We start from the raw sequence: 21,958 nt of genomic DNA, 5'->3' as shown, positions 1-21,958 counted from the left end.
TGTAACGAGAGAACATGTTTAAGCGTACACTGAACAAGCAGTACAAACCATCCATCATAAAACTTTCTAAATTACAAAAAATTTGTAATAATTAATAAACCAATATATTGGCCAGACTAACATCCTTTGCGTCAGTGAATAGATCAAATTATGGCCAAAAGGACAGACATTTCATTATTATTATTATTATTAATATTTAAGTAAAAAAAAGCATAGCATTTACCATTAAAACATTGGATCCATTTCCTGCGTTCATCTCTCTGTCCGCCAACATCAAACATACTGCAGACAAAAAGAAAAAGAAAGCAAACATCAGTCAGGCAACAACAGATAGTTTCACATCGAGCACTTAATACTACTGTTCATTTAACTGCAGTTATGGTAAGGCCTCATATTCAAACTCACTGAAAATTAACTTTGTCCACTTGGAATCTTGTCTCAAAGATCCCGGAAGTCAGAACTCTGCATCTGAGCAAGTCCTGAGAGACGAGGCGACAAAGTTACATTTACAATAAAAGACATCTTTAAATCAGACACAATAAGAGAATGATGCCTCTTTAAACAAGAAAGAGGATATAAGCCAAAGATATACACTACAGTATCAATGAATCCCATCATGTGGATATTTACACACCTGATCAGTGGGAGTATAGTCACTCTGTTTCACAGTGTCAATCCTGTCCAGGAAACTAAAAAAAAGAAAGAAAAATAACATTAACAACTGCACAGTGGGTCTTAACACTTCCTTTAAATTAACAGAGCAAGACTGATTTAAGAGATGCTAATAAAGATTGAGAAATGCGATGACAGACAGCTGGATTTATTCCAAACAAGTCAAGACGAGGAATTAAAAAATGTTGTTCTGCACAGCGTAAAGTTTAGTCATTGCTAAGCAATCACCTTACATCTGGAAAGCACCCCTAAAAAGGCATTAACACATGACTATTTATAAACTGCATTGTGCTATAAAGTGATCTAAATTATTTGCACTGTGAGATATCATATCATCAATCCCTAATAATCATTAGAAAAATGTTCACAAGTGAATTCAAATAAAATATTCCTGCATTCACTAACCCTAGTAAGCATCAGCAAAACTTTCACATGCACATTTTTCAAATCACCGCATGACAAGTCAGCCATGGCAAAAAAAAAAACAGGCAGCTGAAACAATCTGCAGCTGTGAAATCAGCCAGCAGGAGGCGCATGTTTGTGCTGTAGATCAAAGCCGGCAAGGTTCTGAGTCATAGTGATCAGAGAGCTCTCAGTCAGACACTGCTCTAGTCAATGGATCGGCTCTAGTGGGAGGAAACAGAGAGGGCAAAACAGAGGGACGAAGGGGGATCAAAAAATGCTGTCTTAGTCAAGCTGCTATCTGGTGTAAAACGGCTGCAAGATTGTGGGACGGCTCGAACTCGCCTCCTGGTCCATGAAGCCGAAATCTAAAAGACGCTCATCAAAATCAAACGCATGTAAAAAGAATGGCCGATAACAATCAATGTGTCCAACAAAATGTTTCTATTTTCAGAATTGGCTCTATTTTTAATATTTCATCATAGGAATATGATTTACAACAATGTCCATGCTGACATTACAAATCAGAGGACAATCTAATACAATGTAATATAATATTTTTTCTATAATACAATACTTTCAACTAGTTGACCCTTGTATTTTATTTTTAAGTTTGTTTAAAAAGTGGTCATATGATGTTGCTAAAAACAACATTGTGTATTTGGTGTAATGCAATGTGTTCATGCGGTTTAAGGTAAAAAAAAATTAAAAAAAACTCCACAATGTTGTTTCTCTTCTATGCCCCACCTTTCTGAAACACATCGTTTTTTTTGCATCGCTCTCATAAGCGAGGTGTGCTTTGATTGGCCAGACTTTTTACTAGGGATGGGCGTTTTCCGCAAATATCCCATTCGAATATTTGATCTCAGAAAAAACGAATATTCGAATATTCGTTTATTTAAATTAAGTTTAATGAGAAAGACGTTATTTTTCAGCAACATTAATCGTTTCAGTCTTTTTTGAACAAGCTTACACACAATAAGCTTGAACATTACACATCGTGTTTTGTAGCTGAAAACCTTAATGCGTGCAGATTAAAAAAAAAAAAAAAGTGAACAAAGAAAAAACAGCAGCCTGCAGCAATTAGGCTATTGTACAGAATGTAACTTACACTTAACTTTGAAACTGTCAGCAAATCTTTTTTGCTTTTTTTTTCTATTGTTTTACATGTTCTTGTTAAGAAACACGGGCATGTAAACATGATCGGGGTAAAGTCTGCGCCTTAGTCTGTTAAAAAGGCTGGACGCAGAGAAAACACGCTCTGACGGCACAGACGTTGGCGGGATTCACAAATAACGGTGTGCTAAGCGAATACGTTTTGTGAAGCGCTTCGTGTTTTCGTTTCACCACTGAATGTGATCCTCATCTGGTGGAATACATGGCTCCAGCAAGAGGTGTTCCCACTCGTCTCGGCTGGACTCTCTGTAATCATCGCTGAAGAACTGGCTCAGCCTTTTCCGATGAGTGGGCATTGTATCCATTTTTTATGGCAAGCAAAAATATATCGAAATTCGAATATCATTTTTATTTATCGAATATTTAGAGCAGAACGTATATTAGAATGTTTGACTATCCATGCACAACCCTACTTTTAACACGTTGCATATCATGCGTCATAAACAAAACCATGTCTGCATTTCTGATAGTTGAACTTTGTTTAAAATGCAGCTGCTGCCATTTTGCTATGGTTGTTTTGTATGCTGTAATGTATTATAAGAGAACTAAGAAAATTGTTTGTCTTAATTCTTTTATTGCCTTTATTTTGTGTTTGATCTCCTCCGTAGGGCTGTCACGATAACAAATTTTGCTGGACGATAAATTATCCAAGAAATTATTGCGAGAAACGATAATATTGTCATTCTAAGACCAGTTAATATAATAATATAATTAATATAAAACCAACTAATATAATGATAATGGCATAATAACGCAGATACATCTTTTCAAATATCAATAAACTTATTTTATTTTATGGCAGATTCAGAGCAAGAACATGTTGACTTTGTGTTATTCAGAACAAATGACTTTTATTAACAAGTTTATTTAGAAAGACCAATGAATCTCCAAAAGTACTAAAAAATAATCATTAAGGAGTTATAACTAGAATCATTAAAATTCCTCACAAATGCCAGCAAAAGAGTAACCCCTAAATCAAAGCATGAGGGAATCGGAGAGAAAGCGAGAGAAATCCACAGGCCGGACGCGCATTTGCATCCCCCCGTCTAAGTTCACCAGGAATGTGACACAGATGTTTGAAATGTGACAGCAACGCTGTCGGTCCCACATACAGCGGCATGCACTGCACTAGTGTGTGTATGTGCATGCATGCAACACACCCAGCAGGCCACACAAATGAAAGTGTGGCACATCACGTGGAAGGGGGGGCATAAACAGAAATAAAATGAAGCTAACAGAGAAAGACAGACAGGATAAAATGCAGACAGACAGATGGGGGAGGCTCGCACAGACAGTTGTGTTGTGACCACAATCGTTGTCTAACACCGTATCTCAATTATTGCCTTTCTTCCTATTAATAGAACGATTCCAACAATAGCCCAGCCCGCTGGTCAGACATAATACAACTCATGCCCCTCTGGGTACAATAGTTGAGAACGCATACAGCCTCCACTGTCGTAATGCCAAGCAGAAGAGACAGATATAGCTGCGACCGAGTACATTTAGGCCTGCATTCCACATCCAGTCTCTACTCAAGTGGAATTCTAGAAATCAAATGGCCGCCCGGCAGGAAGTTCGTGAAATTCTAGTTGCATGTCGACATCTGCCAACAGTTGCGGAGGTTCAAATTTTGGAACAGCGTGTAGCAGACTTTGAAAATGCACTTGAAAATATGTGTGATAGATGTCTTAAAAACACATCAAGATGGATATTAGCGCATATGCATATGCATTTTAATCTGAGTTGTTCTAAGCATGCAATTCGGATATGATTAGGCAGCAACTTCAATAAAAAAATAAAAAATAAAAAAAGTGTAAAAACACTTGAAGCAGTAAATGGATGGTCTGGTCACACACACACACACAACGTATCACATGAGTCATATGACTTGGCCCACACAGAATTTCTGTTCAGCTCCCTTTATTTATTATATAAAAAAGTATGCAGCTCACTCGTGCTTAAAGCAAATCACTGCAGTAAAAATGCAAGTAAAAGCGCAGAAACACTATAAAAAAATACAAAGTATAATAAAATTTAATCTGACCCTTCAACTAACTTGATATTAAATATGCAATACAAAATATAGCCCTGAAAACTGCCCATTAAGAATTAGTATAAAAAGCACAATATAAAAATCTTAAAGGTTTTGGATGAATCTAAATTGCTTTATTATTACCTACAATACTACACCTTCCTAAACACCACCCAAAGCCACTGTATTCATACTTTGACTACTAACAATATAGTAAGTGCACAGTAAAAAACCCAATCACCAAAAATGTATCCTGAATCAAAACCAATTACTAAATATTAAATTATTTAGCTTCTTACTAAACTACAGTATTAATATTTTTCTTACTTAAAAGGAACAGTTAACTGAAAATGCAGTTTCTGAATTTTTTGTCATTCCAAAATCGCCAAAACAAATTCATATAGTCTCTGCCGCACTCTTTACAAAAATAAAATAGTTATAAAAATGAAGTAAAATAAGTTACAAAAAGTGACTCCCTACAACTGTGGAGATATTTGTTTGATCCTTAGCACCTTTTCAGTTTCAAATGCACTCTTGACTGAAATTAAGTTCAAGAGTTTGAGCCAAACAACTGTTCCGGGAGAAAAGACGGTGGCACCACCTACTCATTTATCTGGAGGAAAGGTCCAAAATATGATATTTTTGGTGTGTTGTTGTGTTAAGCAGTCACAATGATAAAAATTATCCAGAACTTTTACAACTGATAAAAGATGGCAAAAAGTATCTGAAACAAAAAGCTTTTTCATAATTTTAGACTTAATTATTAAATATGTATTAATCTTTTTAGCAAGTACATATTAGGTTGAAGTGATTTGCAAGTCAATAAATGCAATTTAAACAAATGTATTTATAGTATGTTTTATATAAAAAAAAAAAATATTAATTATAAATACACAATTGACTGTCCAAAAAAGAAAATCATTCAAACGTTTCGGCAACTGTGCAATTAAATATTATTATTATTATTAAATTAATAATTAAAAATATTTACATTCACAACAGGCCACAGCATGGAAAATTTAAAACGGAGTAGAAATAAACAAATTCAGATACTAAAAAAAAATAAAGAAAGAAATTTCTCTTTATATAGAAAGAAGAAAAGCCAAGAAATAACATTTAAAGAGAATAAACAAATCACAGAAAGAAGAGTGAGCTGTAGTGCTGATGGTGTATTAGCATGGAAAAGCGGATAATATCCTCATCGCTTACTAATCTGGTTAATGTTACAGCTCATCTAGTTAACAGTAGAGTATTAAGAGTGTGGATTAGGCAGCTTCCCGGGCCAATACGGCAAACACGGTTTAGGCTCCGAGTGAACCGCGTGTGTGTGCGTGGCACGATACGGTACAGAGGATATCTAACGGCAAGCCTTTCAGAATCAAGTGCTGTTCAATAACAAAGGTTTCTTTAAAAATAAATAAATAAAAATAGTAAGCATTGGTTGTGCCCATAAAAAAAGTGACACCATGAAGTTCAGCATTTTATGAGATGCAACTTACAAAAAAAGCTAGCTATATTTATCACTCCGAATATGTTAAATCATGAATTAAATCGATAGCCTCCACCGCATTTTCCCTCTCTTAGATGCGAACGCACACACACACTTCTGTAAGCTTGCAACGCTAAAGTAAGGAAGCAGCAGAAACCGGGAGAGAGGGAGCGGTGGAAGAGAAAGAAAAGAGAGAAGGCTGTGTCTGACATTACAGCGGCGCTCCAAAAATAGCTCCCTGGCGCCCTGGCCTCCAGCTCGGTTGTCATAGCGACAGAACCACAGGCGCTATAAATAGACTATCAGCTCCAAATCTTGTGTGACTGGAGAGAGGCCAGAGAGAGGGAGAGACAGACAGAAAGAGAAAGAGTGAAGAGAAATAGAAAGACAGAGCAGGAGAGAGAGGGAGGGAGGAGGGAAAGGTGGAGAAGGGCCAGTCAGAAGAAGAGAGGGGAAAGCAAACGAGAGAAAAAACAGGTCTGGTTTCGCAAAAGAGGGATGGGTGAGGAAAAGAGGGAGAGAGAGCGAGAGAGAGACGCTCAGAAAGAAACATGGCGGATGGTTTAGGAATTTTCTCTCTCCATGCGCTGGCCTTAGGTTTAACAAGCAAGAATGCTACGTTTTTCTGCTTTACAAAAAACAACGCTTGTAGAAAATAATTTTTGTGTTTCTTTGAAACAGACAACATTATCAAAACAATATACCTTCTATCTCATGCAAGAAGGAATACAACATTTATTTGGTTTTGGAAAAAATAGAAATGCAAGTAATAGAAACACTACACACACACAAATGGATAATTATTATAATTTTTTTTTCAACTGTCCCATCAACTAGGTAGCATTGAGATGTTGCCCATTAAGAACTTGTATAAAAATGATCGGATGGATCTAACTGCTTTATTATTACCTACAATATTGCACCTTCCTAAACACCACCCAAAGCGACTGTATTCTGACGCCTAACAATATAAGAAGTGGATAGTAAAAATATAAATCACCAAAATTCATCATTAAAACTAAAATTACTTTATTGTAAAAATATTGAAAATGTAAGATGATATCAATAAATATCGCAGCAAAGAGAATGATGTGATATAACTGCTTAATTATGATTAATACTATACATTTAATATAACTTCTTACTAAATTGCAGTATTTATACTTTCCCTACTTAAAAGGCACAGAAATCTTATAGAAAGTAAATCTTTTACTCTCCCAAGAGTTTTTCACACTGCACTTAACCCAGAGTTATTTTTATTCTAAACATTGCTTTTAAGCCTGGGTAAAAGTAAGTTTCTTTCACACATGTAAACTAGAAGCGGAGTTAGCACGGCTATTTCCTCAGGGTTATGAAACCCTGCTCTGAGGCAGGGTTAGCACCTCTCTTACGGTGTTAACACCCGCATTGCGGTGCCAACCTTGTACAGTGTGAAACGGAGCAGTGTTAGCATGTTACTGGTGGATGCTTAGCAACAGACAACCAATCAGAAATTGAACAGCGTGGCTCATGTCATGTCAATAAGAGGAAGTGCGCGTTGTGTAAACAGAACATCATTTGAGGGAAAAATGAGAATTGACCCTTTGCAGGGAGCTTGATTAACAGCCAATCTGACCAATCGTAACGCTGGATCGGTGGACTTAAACTTGTGTGTACTGACATCTTTCTGTAGTTTAAATAAAATACCTTCTGATGTTCTTTCATGTTTATTTGGCACTTTAAGGAAATATGAAAAGACGATCGGTTCACAAGCTGCTTGAACTGAGGCAACATATTAATAAGCCTCAAAACAGCATTTATTGCTTGAATATCTTTAAAAAAAAGAAACAATTTGAAATCCGACACTTTGATTCATACCAGAAGTAACTGTATTGCCTGTTGTCGTTGTCAGTTTCCTCTTTTCTCCGCAATGTATTTTTCACTATGTGTGTGTGAGAATGTGTTGGACAAGTCCATGACTTGTTGGATGTAGCAACAGTATTTAAGGGGGAAGGGTCAATTCAAGCGAGGATGAGACTGTTATTCTTACAGTTAGTTGTTTGTTGTTGATGCCACAATGCAATTGTACTTCTGCAATAAAAGCATCTCAGTGATTTTTGTAATGTGGTCTTTCAAAGCATTTACTACAACAACTCAAAACACTATTTGGTATTTAAAAAAGGGGGCAGGGCTGCTTGAGATGTCCTGTCCTGCCTTCCAGTTTCATTTGAAATGATGTCAACACATTGAATAACGTTGCGTATCCAAGCACTTCAGTGGACATTTAAAATATGACGTCTGTTGGACCATTTAAGAAATTTTATTTGCACTCATGCTCCTAAATACATTTTTACATTTGGCACATCTATTTTAGTCAAAATAGCACTGTGGAACACAATACTTCTCTGATTTATAAAAACACACAATATACACAAATATAGAAAGCTCCAAGAAATTACGCTCCACATTAAACACTTGCTTTCTGTAATAACAGCACTCTAAAGAAAAAAATCAACAACAAAAAAAAAACCTTAACCTGCATAATGCTGTAGCCTGCAAGAAATCCAATATTTCCTGAGGTGGCAACAATTCGGTTATAAGACCTTTGTCAGGAATAAAAAAAAAAAAAAAGATTTACAAAATATATATATTTTATGTTTTATGGAAATACATGGATTTGGAAAAGTTATGGTTATGGAAATATAGGAAGCATGTAAAGACACACTGAATTTATGCAAATAGAATGCAAAATAAGGAATACAGATATTTCAGTCATGAGACCTTATTAAAAAAAGAGTCAGGAATTAAAAAAATTAAAATAATGCACTTGATTTGCATTTACTAAATGTTAACAGACAGGAACAGATAATTTCTCAATTTCATGAAAATATAATTGGAAAATTTATGAAAATATAAAAAACATGTAAATAACATTAAAGAAACATGTATTTTCTAAATACACACTGAATTTATGCAAACAAAATGCCACCAAGAAGAAATTCTCTCATTATTTTTTATCTCAGCCATTTTCTGTCACTGCAGTTACGGTACTAGCAGATGCAGAAAGAACTAGTCAGGAGAAGGGGGAAAAAAAAAAGTTGTGGGATGAACAAAAAACTGCAATACTTCAGTATTCTTTACATGCTTTGTATAGCCATTCTTGTGTTTGCCTCAATGATAACATTATTGAACTTACGCTACTGCTGTGGCTCGACCGTACAAAGAAACGGAGGTGAATGAAAACACAAACGCATGCACGCACGCACACATTCAATATGGACACCTGGCCATGTGACAGGAAGAGCCTTGAAAACGCTCCGACAAAAATGAGCTCATAACAGGACTAACGCTTGACGACGCTGTTCTTTTCTGAACGCGTGTACGTGTGTGAGCGCGTTCGAAACAGCACTGTCATTCTCCTCCGTCCCTCTTTGCAGTCTGGGAGGTTGGGAGTTGCCCTCCAAACAGTCGCAAGTAGCCACCATTATCACTTCAAGCTCATTTTTCTCCTTCAAAAGAGGAGATGCATTATTCGCGATACTTGCAGATTGCCTCTCTCAAACCGTCTCCTTCTGTGAGTGAACCAGAGAGGAGTTAAAAATAGCTCTCTCTCTCTTTCTCCACTCTACGTTTACATAAGTGTGCAGAGGGGAGCGATGGGGGGGGGGCCACTTCCGGTCTAAACGGCTCAGGCCAGCATCTGATCCACAACAACCACCAGTGGCTGTGGGAGAGGACAGGACACACACTCGCGCACACATATGCGCCACAATGCAGGAAAGCTTTCAATGTATACCCAACATTCATACCTCCGTGTCTTCTGAAAGCGCCTTTCTGTCTAGCACTCATCAGTGTCTCTTTTTCAAGTTCTGTCACTTCTGCACTCATCGCATTTCTATGTCCCTCCCTCTTGAATGCATAAATCAGTCCAATACATGCAACGTGCTACGAAAGTCCCACAAACAAGTCAAGCGAGTTGAGTGCAATCAGCCTGAATAACAATTCCAAGAATATTCCAAAGCTTTTATACTAATAATTATACACAAATAAAAAGCATATCAAACCCAGCATTTAAAAGAAACCATATACTCACTACTGTGCGCAGTCGATCAGTTGATATTCATTGGATCTTTCGAAGCAAGCTCTCACCCCTTCATCCTGCCACAAGGTCTTTGTGTGTTCATAAAATTCCTGTTGGAAAGACAAGTGGGAGAGAGGATAAATCCATAAACTAGCTGTCGGAATCCAGGCAAATCTTGTACACCTCCGTCATTTGGCTGCTTATCATTTTAAACATGTTTGTGTTAGTTTTTCACAGACTCTTTAGTGTATGCTAACCCATATAAAAATTTTTAAAAACACCACTTATTGGTCTGTTACAGATTCTGGACAGCCAATATGGATTTGGGATTTTTGCATGCAAAGGTATCGGATTTAAATTCAGTACCAACTAATACAATAATTTTAATTATTTAAATGGTTCTATTAACAGCTATCAAATTGTTTAAAATTTCAGATTTCAACAGGACAATAATTACGAAAGCAAAATTAAATTTGTTTTTTCAAATGAGCAATTTCGTGCCTGTAAATACAATCGCAATAAGGTATTTACTCCTGAAAAAAAAAATAGATTTACAACCGGAAGGAAGAATTCCATTTCTAATTTAGGATTTAATCGACTCTTGATGAACCAGGAAAAAAGATATAATACCAAAATAGCTTCTTTTTTTTTTTCAGAGTTATGTTGTAGATATGAACATTATACGCATAGATTCGGCTCTTCCGCGGTCTCCTTTTGGATTTTTGGATGACATACAATTTACATCAAACAACGTGCGCAATTCATGTAAAACAAAAGCCACATTTATGGAGTTCAAGACAGAACTAAACAATTCTTACCGCCCACTGCAATCCAGACATGGTGGTAAAGCATGAATGAGCGCTTGAAATGAAAAACTTCCAATCTGAACGAATACGTCATGAATCAGGACACACCTTGCAAAGCTGTTTATATGTAGTGGCATGAACCTGAACAGCAAACAGGTCGGTGCACACTGCACTGGACAAAGGAGGACCATTACCATGGTCCCGACAGGGAACGGGGCTTCGTCTCACTTGATCCTTTTTGATGGTAGCGTTCACTCTGGCACAGCTCCTTTAAAAAGGAGCGCCACTTTGCTTTTAAATGTGTAGGACAAGAGCCACACAATTGAGAATCACGCCACCCACCAGCTCTCACTGCTCTCACCTTAAATATTTATTTAGTGGGTATCTGAGTTTTTGTATCATAACCGTATATTGTGATATAGGACAGTGTCTTGCATATGCTATTATAAATATTTTCTTGTTACAAATAAATTCATTCTTTACACGAACCATGAAATGCCTTAGTTATAGTTTACACAAAACATTGATATTTCAAAATTGATTATCAATTACAAGCAAAAACATCAAGCTAAAATAAAATATTAAAACGTACTAATTTAAACATATTAAGCAATATACATATATTCTAAATTACAGAATTTGAAATGTAAAGCTGAAGTTGTAAAATAATGATTGGTATTTAAGGAATGTTTACTGTACAGAATCTTTACCACATGCGTCAGTGACAAACAACATACGTGCAATTCATAAGACAATAGTTTTCAGTGGATGAATGTGATTATCAGGGCTTGGAACTATAGAAACAATTAAGTTTTGTTTTTTTCCTACAACATGCTAAAGGTAGGGCTGGGCAATATAATGATTATTTAAGAGATTTCAGTTAAGCAATGTGTGAACAGTATGCATTTAAAAAGTATGAGAACGTTAAGACTGACATTATGATTATGTGCTTAAAATTAAAACAGTTGACCATTCAAATTCACTTCCGAGTCAGTTAAATCATTTTATCTTAAAGACTGATTTGATGAACATGCTTCCAAATCACATACATTTGGCATTAAATGAGAGTGAAATATACATGTAGGTTAAAACTGCAATGCATCATTTTTTAAATAAAAATGACAAATATGAATAGTATGGAAAACAATGGCTTGCTTTTAATTTTGTCTTACATGCACACTGAGAATTTCAGAACAAATTATAAATGTTTATATATTTCATATTTATTAAATAAATAAATACATTTGAGATGCATGATGAAAAAGTTAAAAAAAAATATTTTCAGGTACTTTGCCCAACCCTGGAGTACACCATTTCATGTGAAGGGTAATGTGTTTAAACGTGTTTAAAATGTGTTTCTTTGCTTATTTTTCAGCCTGTCTATATCTGTCTCTCTCTTCATTTAAAAATTATGCTAATACACTTCACCAGTTTCCTCCTAGCAAGATCGCTTCACAGCTACAGAAGTTGTTTTTTTAGTTTTTTTGTTAAATGGAAATATTACAACTCAGCCATGTAACAGCGCTGAAATAGCAGTCGTCAATAAACTTCAATGGGTCTTTATATCCTAAAGTGGCATGACTGAGTTATAAATGTCAATAATTGCTTTTGATTTTTATTTTTGTCTCTCACTTGCAACACAATCAACCAGTCAGACTGGTTCCCAGCAGGCCCTTGGGCCACCGAGAGAGAGAGAGAGCGAGAGCGAGCGAGTGAGTGAGTGAGTGAGAGAGAGAGAGAGAGAGAGAGAGAGAGAGAGGGTGGGGCAGTATCTTCTTTGTAGTAATGCTAAAACTACAACCACTTCCTGCACTCGATTCTAGCGTTTACAGTTAATGATCAACTCCGAATCACGCAGCCATCATGGCAATCCTGTTTCTTACAGAAAATCCAGCATCCCGCAAAAGTCATTTTAAATCTATCCAATTTGCAGGTGGCAAAAATTCCAACTCATTGTATCCATAATCTAATAATTCTACAAATGTTTATGTAATGATGCTGGTTTCTATTTAAAACCTTGTCTAAACCAGCAGGTAAGCTTCTCATGTTCCCTATTTTTAAGTCCATAGGGCCACCAAGTTTGAATCACCTGTGATTTAATTTTAAGTGGCCCATTGGCGCAGGTCAGGGTGGCTCCACACCTCTTTCCCTAGACACAGAGCACCTGTCTAGGTGATGAGGGAGCAGGGACGTCCTGGGTGTCAAGGTGTGTGGCTCAGGTGAGGCCCTCTTGAGGGAGAGTTTAGAGGTTATTACAAGTAATCAGTCATAATGAATGCCTCACCATTACACCAGAGTCACACGTTCAAACACCCACATTTCCCTGAGGTGGGGCTCCTTTTCAATTCACCTATGTGTTGTCCCCAAGCAAAGAATAGCTGCTAATTATAATTTCATAAACCTACAACCCTACAACTGAGGAGAACCATCAAAACACACATGGGCCCGACAAAAATCCATGACCAGTGTTCATACACATTTTTACCAATATAAATTTCCATGACTTTTGAGACCATGTTCATGACCTAATGTTCCATTATTTTACAATAAAAACACAAATCTGTTCAAAATATCATGTGTTAACTTGTTTGCTTTCTTGTTTTAGTAATAAGTACAAGCTGCAACTGCACCAGACGTTATACTCCACACAGAGAACATATCATATCACTGAATATTATCATTTATTTAACTCAGTTAAACGCAGGATCTGAATTTCGTTTTGGAAACTTTTCTTTCACAACAGTTTACATTCACTTAAGAATAAACGACAGTGCTTATGAGGATACTTGCCAGGATGGCCATTTTTACGTCATTTTGTGTGTATTTTTGCTGCTTAAACACAACAAGCGGCGCTAATTAGAGCCCTGTATTTCAGCACAAGCCTGAATGGCCCCAACTTATTTAGGGCTCCGGAACAATTTTCATGTCATAGCTCAGACGCGGGCTGTGTGCGGGCCATTTTTATATTTTAGATATCCATCAATTATTATGGTGATGAAAAGGATTTGCCACGCTGGTGGAAACAACGCTGGTGGTGACTGTCGAGAGCAGCTCGGACGGTGCTTAGTGTCCCGCCAGCAGCAGCGAGTGCTGGAAGGGTTTTGTGTTAAAGCGCACGCAATAAAGCTTGCCGCAAAACCCCAGCAAATAATTAACATGATGAATGGGTCAGGGCCAGGGGAAATAGAATATTCGCTGAGTTTTGATTCATTTTTGTGAAGCCCTTCTGCTCAATACCGAGACAGCAGAAAGCACATCATGTTTGTTTTTTAAAAACAACAACAACAAAAAAAATGTATACTCATATTGTGAGTGCACACAAATTAAAATAGACCATTAACAGTCCCAAATTATGCATTACTCTTATGAGCAAAAAATGACGGTTGTTTCCACTAAGAAATGCAAGTGATCATGCTGCGACTTCATGTCCTGCAAAGCGCGCTTTAACTTCTGCTCTCTGCACAAACCTAATATCACACATTTATCTACGTTAACCATTTAAACTAGCATTGTGATATGCTTTAAGCATTTTAAAAATAGATTTTATTTTAGTCAAGTGGTGATGATTTGAGAAGGCTAAATAAAATTATCCAAACATGTTTCTAAATCAACTTAAAAAACGGAAAAAAAAAACAACAAAAAAAACGTTTACATTAAAAACGAAACTGAACTATTTTAATGGCTGCAAAAGTTGTGTGATTAGGAAGAGAGAAAGAGGAAAAAAGACACCGGCTCCAGTCAGACTCGGGCCGGTAATTCTGATAATCTATCGGACTCGGGCCGGACCAGGGCATGTGTTTGAGGTCCTTGCAGGGTTCTACTGAGCTTGTTTGGAACCAAACTCAATTTGGTACTCGACAGGAGGCATTATATATGCACGAGCATGCTTTGGATGTGACTGCGCCTCTGCAGCACGCAAGTACCAAATTGCTAAAATGTCATGCAAATAAATAATACATTTTTGTGAAGATGCAACAATGTCCCGATCAGGCAAGTGACAATTCTGTCAAATGTACTGAAACGTGAGCGAAGTCTTGCAGCGGCTCGTGAAGTGCAGACGCGATGCGCCAATGCGAAGCAGTTTTAAGTCAAAGAGTCAAAGAGAGAAGACGCGGTACAGCTGAATCATTCACGGTGTTTTCAAATGACTGATTTGATCTGATAGTCAGTGTGAATTTATTTACTTATCAAACCTACATGTTTAAGGCTATTAAATAAACGTGTGAATATCCATCATTTTAAAGTCAAAAACTGCAGGAATGAGTAAATCTATGCGATATAGCCTATGCGCAATCCCGCACCAAAATTCAGGACCTGATCAAACTATTTTATTATACAGAGTTTTGTGTAATAGATTTCCATGACTTTTCAAAAACCCTCTGAGTTTATTCATTTTTCCAGGCCCGGACATTGCTGTTTTAATATTCCATGACTTTTCCAGGTCTTTCGTGACTGTACGAACCCTGCATGACAATCAACCCAAAACTGGGTGCACAAATGTTTTTTTTTTTTTTTAAATGTACATACTATACTCAAACTACTTAACTGCCATTTTTACCTTTAAACTTAGTCTTTTTAAAATATCTTGGTTTTTTGTGCATATCCAGTTTAAAATATTGAGATGGTACACAGACTCTCATGGAAACAAAAACAGGGGTGATGGGTTGACAAAATAACTTTATACTCACCGGTGTGAATTCAAAGTCCTTCTGATTAGCTAAATTGAGGATGTAATCAATTCGAAACTTATTTGCAGGACAGGCTAACTGGACTGGAGGTACCAACACGGACATTGCCGTCACAATAGTCTGTAAAGGAAAAAAGACAATCAGAGTTATAGTGCCTTCACATTTTTGCACCTTTGATTACTAGTTCAACTCAAGAAGCTTCAACACTTACCTCTATAGCTTCTTTTATATTATTCTTGATGTCTTGAATTTTCTGTTTTTTCTCTCTGTAAAACATTGACGCTTGGTTAGTTCAGATTACTTCATTTTCAGGCAACATGAATAAAATAACTGTAATTTTGTGAACAGTTGGAGTTCAGCAACTTAATGCTACTTAGAGGTAGACGGTAAACCCAATTTTTATATCACATTATATCATGATATTATAGTAGCTCAAGTGGTAGAGCATTGCATTAGCAAGGGCAAGGTTGGGGGTTCGAATCCCAGGCATAAATGCAAATGCAAATAAGGTTACTTATAATATATAAATAACTGTGTTTCCATAATCCTGCGAGGTAAATACCCTACAAATTAAAAGTGTATTATCACAATTAACTACTTTGTCATTTATTTTCTTCTCTATAATGGATGCAAAATGATTGCAAAATTATTTAAGTTTCATATTACGTAAGACTGGAGTTAAACAAAATAATTATAACTAATATTATAAAACTGAAATTTTAAATTCCAATTCTGATTGGATGAGCTGCATTTGCTTCAGATTGTTGTAAAATAGCTAAATACAAACATGTGACCCTACATTAACTGAATACTATATTAAATGTATGTATAGAACATTTCAGATCAAGTAAATATACTATCTACCACAGTATAAATGTGGAACATTACAGAGCATAAACCACCGTAGCATTACTAATCCTTTTTTCTTGACTTCTCCTGCTTTCTAATCATCAAATTACAACTTGTTTTCCAGATGCTGCAATCACAGTGATTCTATTGATTGAATTCATGCAACAATTATTTGCCTTTGTCTTATTTCAGCATTGAAATTTTTACCTGTGTTGAAATACTGATGGACTATACTTCTGTAACCTCTGCAGTATTTTGGACACCCTTTCTACACTGATCGAGGACTAGATTATAGTAAATTATGCTAACTTAAAATCACAAAACTGGTTTCAGAACTTCAGAATGGTAAATAGGCCTACTACTTATTGAATAAACTTATTGAAAGCCAGCTCTTTTATTATAATGGGACTTTAAGTGAGCATAATGCTACATTAATAAAATGTCCTGTTGCAATACAAAATAAATCCCTTACAATAAATACATATACTCTAAAGTTATAAATATAGCATATGTCCCACTAAATCAAGAGAACAACACAATGACATAAAGCTCGCCATTACCGCATGGATTACAGACTTGGATATCAACATCCTCCCAAACCCAACTTTCACTGAAAAACATTACAATCAAACGACGTTGATAACAAAATGGCATGATGACCAAAAACAGGGTTTGTTTATATGCTGTATCATACTTGACAGTAGGCTATGCTTATGGACAGAATAAAAATCTAGTTTGCATTTGGATCAAAAAAGTACATAGATGGGAAAGCAATACTTACTCAGCATTGAAGCCATTAACGTGTAAAATGCGCATCTGTTTGACTATGGTGCTTTTCCCCGATTCTCCAGCCCCTGAGAGACGAGCAAAAGAAAGATATAAATCACAAGGGATGTGGGAGGAGGAGGGGGGTCAGATATCACCTGATTCATCAGGAATAATTACATTTCACAGTAGCATTTCTTTTTAAATGGCAAACTAAACAAGCACCCAAAGCAGAAATTTCATGCTAAAAAGAACTGTCTATAAATTAATATATTATTGTTGCAAACGTGTAACAGCTGCGAAAAAGTCATAATGTTACAACACTTAACACATAGAATGTTAAATGGAATCATTTTGTCCTTTAGTACACAAATCAAATGTTGCCAGTTTAATATTTTTTAAGTTATGAATTTAGAGTTTTCATAATTTTACAAATATTAAACTGTCAACATTTTCTCCCACATATTTTATACCTTATGAGATTTCAATAAGATGCTTCTTTGATTCTGATTTTTCATTAAATTATAGACTATATAACTCCAATCAATACTCTTGTAAGTAAATCAATAAAAAGGAACTGGTTAGCTATGCATCAAATAATATAGTGAAATGCAAAATAAAACATAAGGAACTTTTCAGAAACACCACCTAGCATCTCTTAAAGCCATGGTCGTGAAACATTGACAAAGCTGAATGATTCTACAATTTATGGTCAACAATGCACAGTTTTCTGAATTTCCAAGTGCAAAATATGAGAAGAGAGTTAACTTTCCCCTGCAGATGTGAAGCACAATCTACAGAAGCACCAAAACAACTCAGATTTAGGCGCTCAGTTCAGATGTATGATGGGAACCTCTTTATCACAACACATATTTTGTTACATTGTTCCAGTTGTGTCAAATAGGCCTGTTTGCATACAAGAATTCCACTTTTGTGCTCCAATTACATTGGTACACATCCCTAAATCATATATCATTACAACACACTTGAATCATGGGTATCTAGAAATATCCCTTAAACACCAGACATTATGATTTAGAGTGATTTGCTATGTTGAATTAATGGGATTTTGATTTAGAATAGGGTACTTTTAAGCCATGTGTATACCTGAAAAAAATAGGCTGTTAGAGAACTGGGTTTTATCAGAATTAGCGAGACAAGTCTCTTAAACAGAGACTAAATCAAACTGAAGTTAAAACAACTTCATGTCGTGCTAGGAAATATCCATGAAATTAAAACGCTTGCTGATTTTTTTCTGGTTCAAGGTAGTAAGGTGGTTGACCAATGTTTTTTTTTTTTTTTTTCTAAATGGCAAAGAACTCCAGTGCTGATGAACTGACAATAGACAAAATATCTTGGTTAATACATCAGTCTATTGCTCAACTAAACGATGAATAAAGCATGAAAAATATGTTAACTGATCTAAGAGTAAAAATATGTATATGTAATCTCTCTTATTATCATCATTTTGGGGATGCCCATAATGCTTAACCATAAAAATAGCACTATGCAAGCAACCCTTACCAGAACTAAACCTAAAAATGATGCACTAATCTCTCAAACATCTTAATAAACAACAACAGGTATTTCCATCTAGAATTACAGTAATAAGCATGCTGCTAATTTAGCAGGATGCAGAAACCACCCTAATCTCATGAACACCGGCCTAAAGAAACAGCATATGTAAGTGTATTTTTATGAGTGTGGGATCTCCATGAGATAGTTGTTAATGAATTATAAAAATCACAGGAGCCCAAATATTTCCATAATGCAAAATCTATTCAACATAAATCAGATGGGAATGAATGGAGTGATTGAGCGGTGTTGGATGAAGCACAACAGGCCCTGAGGTGTCCACTACAACGGCCCAGGAATGCCAATCGAAACGCGTGTACCCCCATCATGCACTCGGACAAATTAATCAAATTCACACAAAACGCTGCGAAATGTGACAGGCCCCGATGACGTCACACGCATCAGGAAGGTGTTCGCAGCAGTGACAGAACCTCAGCTTTCAGACCAACCTACCTAACAGTAGTAGTCGATGAGTTGCTCTGTAGATTTGTTTGTCTTTCTGGAGCTGTTTCTCTATCTTTTTGTTAGCTTCTCGCTGGGCCTTCTCCTCATTTCGCTGGTCCTCAGTCTTACTGTTGCCCAAACAACCCATTTTCCCAAAAACCCAAGAAAAGTTTTGGGGTGGGTGGGGGGTATATCTACCGTATGAATAAATGATCCAAATTCCTTGATTGTCCTCCGATCAGAACACTTTGATGGAAAACCGGGACATTTATACTTGTATGCACATCGCTTCCCCGGATTTCGTTGTTAAGGGCAGGAGGGGAGCACGGGGAAATGTGAAAGCTATGGGTGACTGGTATTGGCGAGAATGGGTGGTGGTGAAAACACTAGGCCGGCCTACAGATGGCCGAGTCCTGTCGAGCGCTTTGCTGCTATAAAATACTTGATTTCTGTGTATGGATGTGCATCCAGCGAAGCCTTCGACGTTACATGAATGATTTCGGCTTCCCCACGACGGCGATTTAGCAAATTTCCCGTCGCGAATCCATGGTCGGTTTCCCGAAATAACGAGCAACTCCAATTAAAATCATGAATAGCTCCACAAAACGCGATTCTTTCGGTTTGTTGCTGTCGAATCCGCTGGCCGATGCAACTAGACGGGCAGAACGAGATAGAAAGGGTGGCTACAAATTAAAAAAATAAATATTTCCACCAAAATGACGGCATGTGGATCATTCCGCCCTGCGCCGTGGCCGACATGAACCTTTTAACTCCGTTACGAAACGACGCTGTCTACGAGAAAAATACGGCGGTGCTGCTGAAAAACGTTGCTTCGGATTGAAGCTATTTCCCTCCTGTTCTGCTCACGGTGAACGATGGCTTTTTTTCGGCTTGTCCAAATCAAACGAGGCCCTTCTCCGTCTTCTCCGTTACCGTAATTTGAATTTCTCCTCACATCCGTAGGCTTTGCTTTGACGCGAGCGGCGATCCTTACGGTTCTTTCAACCGCAGATGCAAATGCGAACGATTCCGTCGATATTTTAACGTACCGGTTATCGGCAGTCAGAGTCCGCTGTCAGGCTACGCTTTGTATCCTTCTTCTTGAATCCTTCTTAGATCATGTGCATTTGGAAACGTGAAGATAAATCCCACACCAAAACGACAGGGATGGATTCCCTACGGACGGAGCGCACTGAATCCCCAATTGTGGCGAATGGATCCTTTTCGAGGGTGTATTTTTAGCGATTATTTCCTTTTCTCAGTGAATTGTACATTGAGATAGACAGCGTTGAAGAGATGGGTGGGGCAAACAGCTCTCATTGAACCCTGCTAATCACATGACAGCCCAAAAACGTCAGCAAGCGGCGATTCTGCGGAGCGAGGCGCCCTCTTTGAAGACATGATTCATACGTGATAAAGTTCGCGATTCCCACCCGATCCATCTTTGACCATGGAGACCGAAAACTGCTTCCTTGAACACATACCATAGCCGAGTAATATTAACATAATTTTAAAGAGTTAATGGTTTTCGAGCGTACGTTTTGCATCCGAGGCACATGGAGCACAGTAGACTACTAAAATACTCTGACCACTGTGATTTGAATCCAGAAAAGATGGCTCTTTTGAGTTGATTCTTTGCAATGAACCACCAACATATAGCGCGACTAGTGCAGTCCGATTCCCGAACGACTGATTCAAATGAGTCGGCTCTTTATAGTGAATTAAAACATTTATGAATCACATAGAGCGCGTACTGTAACTGAACGTGTACTAAAACGTACACATAAAAAAAAAGTTTTAGACAGATATGTTTTTATAAATGTTCGTTTGGTATTTTTAATAGAATCAGTCATCTGATTTAATAGAATCAATCAATTTATTGTACTGCAGTCTGAAAAGTCGTCAAAAAGTTTTGTCAAGCACATCTTTTGTAATAACTGTATTTGTTAAATCTGTATGTGAAATGTTATGTAAATATGAAATTCTCATGTAGCACTAGATGTGTGAGGACAGTGAATGAAATACCATTTTTTACGAGTATTTAAAAATAACTAATATTCATTAGTAGATATTTAAAAATGACTAAAGAATGTTTGAATTTAAGTGTTTGTTCTCTGCTGATACAGTATGTACTTAATCCTAATGGCCTAAGTAAACTGATAATTTGATGTAACAATTGTTGTATTAATAAACTGACACATTTGTGAGAGAGCCCTTAATTATTAATCACTGCAGTGTACAAAAACATAATTGCAAATAAGAGAACAAGTTAATATTGAAAGTGCAAATATTTTGAAGGTATATTTTATGGGGCCACTGATTTAAGCCATGATTCTTCCAATATGGTAACAACATGCAACAGTAGCAAACCAGAAGTAAAACATACGCTGCAAATCCATGTCACCAGCCAAAGGTGTATAGAGTCCAGGCTCATGTTCATTTGAATGGTTAAAACTAAAGTGCTTTTTATTATTACAATAATTATAATCTTCCATACAACAGTATTTATTTTCTATTTTTTAAACTGGTAAAGTAAGTTTAGCTTGAAAAAGTGCTATACATTCTAATCGACCTGCTGAGAATCTCCACAGACATGCAATATGTCATGTACATGTGCAATATAAATCAGAAAATATATCAGAAACACTAAATAATCTAGCATTGTTAGATTAAACAATATGTTAACGACTTCTTAGAGGTTTGTTACAGTCAATCTAAATTAAAGTAAAACAGGTTTTCTACTAAATTATTTTAGTAACACTTTCTTAGCATACACTTAAAATATTAGTTGTTCATTGTTCACATACAATATATCACACATTAAATACATCAGACACGCTAGAAAGAAAATGTATACTGGCATACATCAGGACGTAAACTTTACTTGTACTCTATACTTGTTTTTTTTTTTTAATGCATTGCATTGGTTTAAATTAGTACATGCATTGGTCGGTGAGAATTATAGTCTAGAAGTTGTTTTTATTATTATTATTTTTTTTT

General features: G+C 36.5%; 1 protein-coding gene across 2 annotated transcripts in view; it reads right to left on the bottom strand.

Annotated features, from left to right (window-relative positions):
- Window positions 1-21,958, bottom strand: part of LOC127959119 (guanine nucleotide-binding protein G(s) subunit alpha) — a 32,316-nt gene that overhangs the window by 4,616 nt on the left and 5,742 nt on the right. Inside the window, exons 1-8 of one of the 2 annotated variants that reach the window (XM_052558115.1) lie at window positions 18,968-20,367; window positions 16,956-17,028; window positions 15,537-15,591; window positions 15,326-15,445; window positions 9,844-9,941; window positions 635-689; window positions 406-479; window positions 224-282 (exon numbers count right to left, since the gene is read on the bottom strand). In XM_052558115.1, the coding sequence (XP_052414075.1) occupies window positions 224-282; window positions 406-479; window positions 635-689; window positions 9,844-9,941; window positions 15,326-15,445; window positions 15,537-15,591; window positions 16,956-17,028; window positions 18,968-19,106 (673 nt within the window). In that variant the 5' untranslated portion in view covers window positions 19,107-20,367. Of the gene's footprint in view, window positions 1-223; window positions 283-405; window positions 480-634; window positions 690-9,843; window positions 9,942-15,325; window positions 15,446-15,536; window positions 15,592-16,955; window positions 17,029-18,967; window positions 20,368-21,958 lie in introns of those variants that run through there. The other variant, XM_052558114.1, reaches the window with a different exon arrangement.

This window comes from Carassius gibelio, chromosome B6 (genome assembly GCF_023724105.1).
Source record: "Carassius gibelio isolate Cgi1373 ecotype wild population from Czech Republic chromosome B6, carGib1.2-hapl.c, whole genome shotgun sequence".
Taxonomy (NCBI): Eukaryota; Metazoa; Chordata; class Actinopteri; order Cypriniformes; family Cyprinidae; genus Carassius; species Carassius gibelio.
Note: the sequence above shows the minus strand (reverse complement) of the source record. Positions and strands in the feature narration are given on the sequence as shown.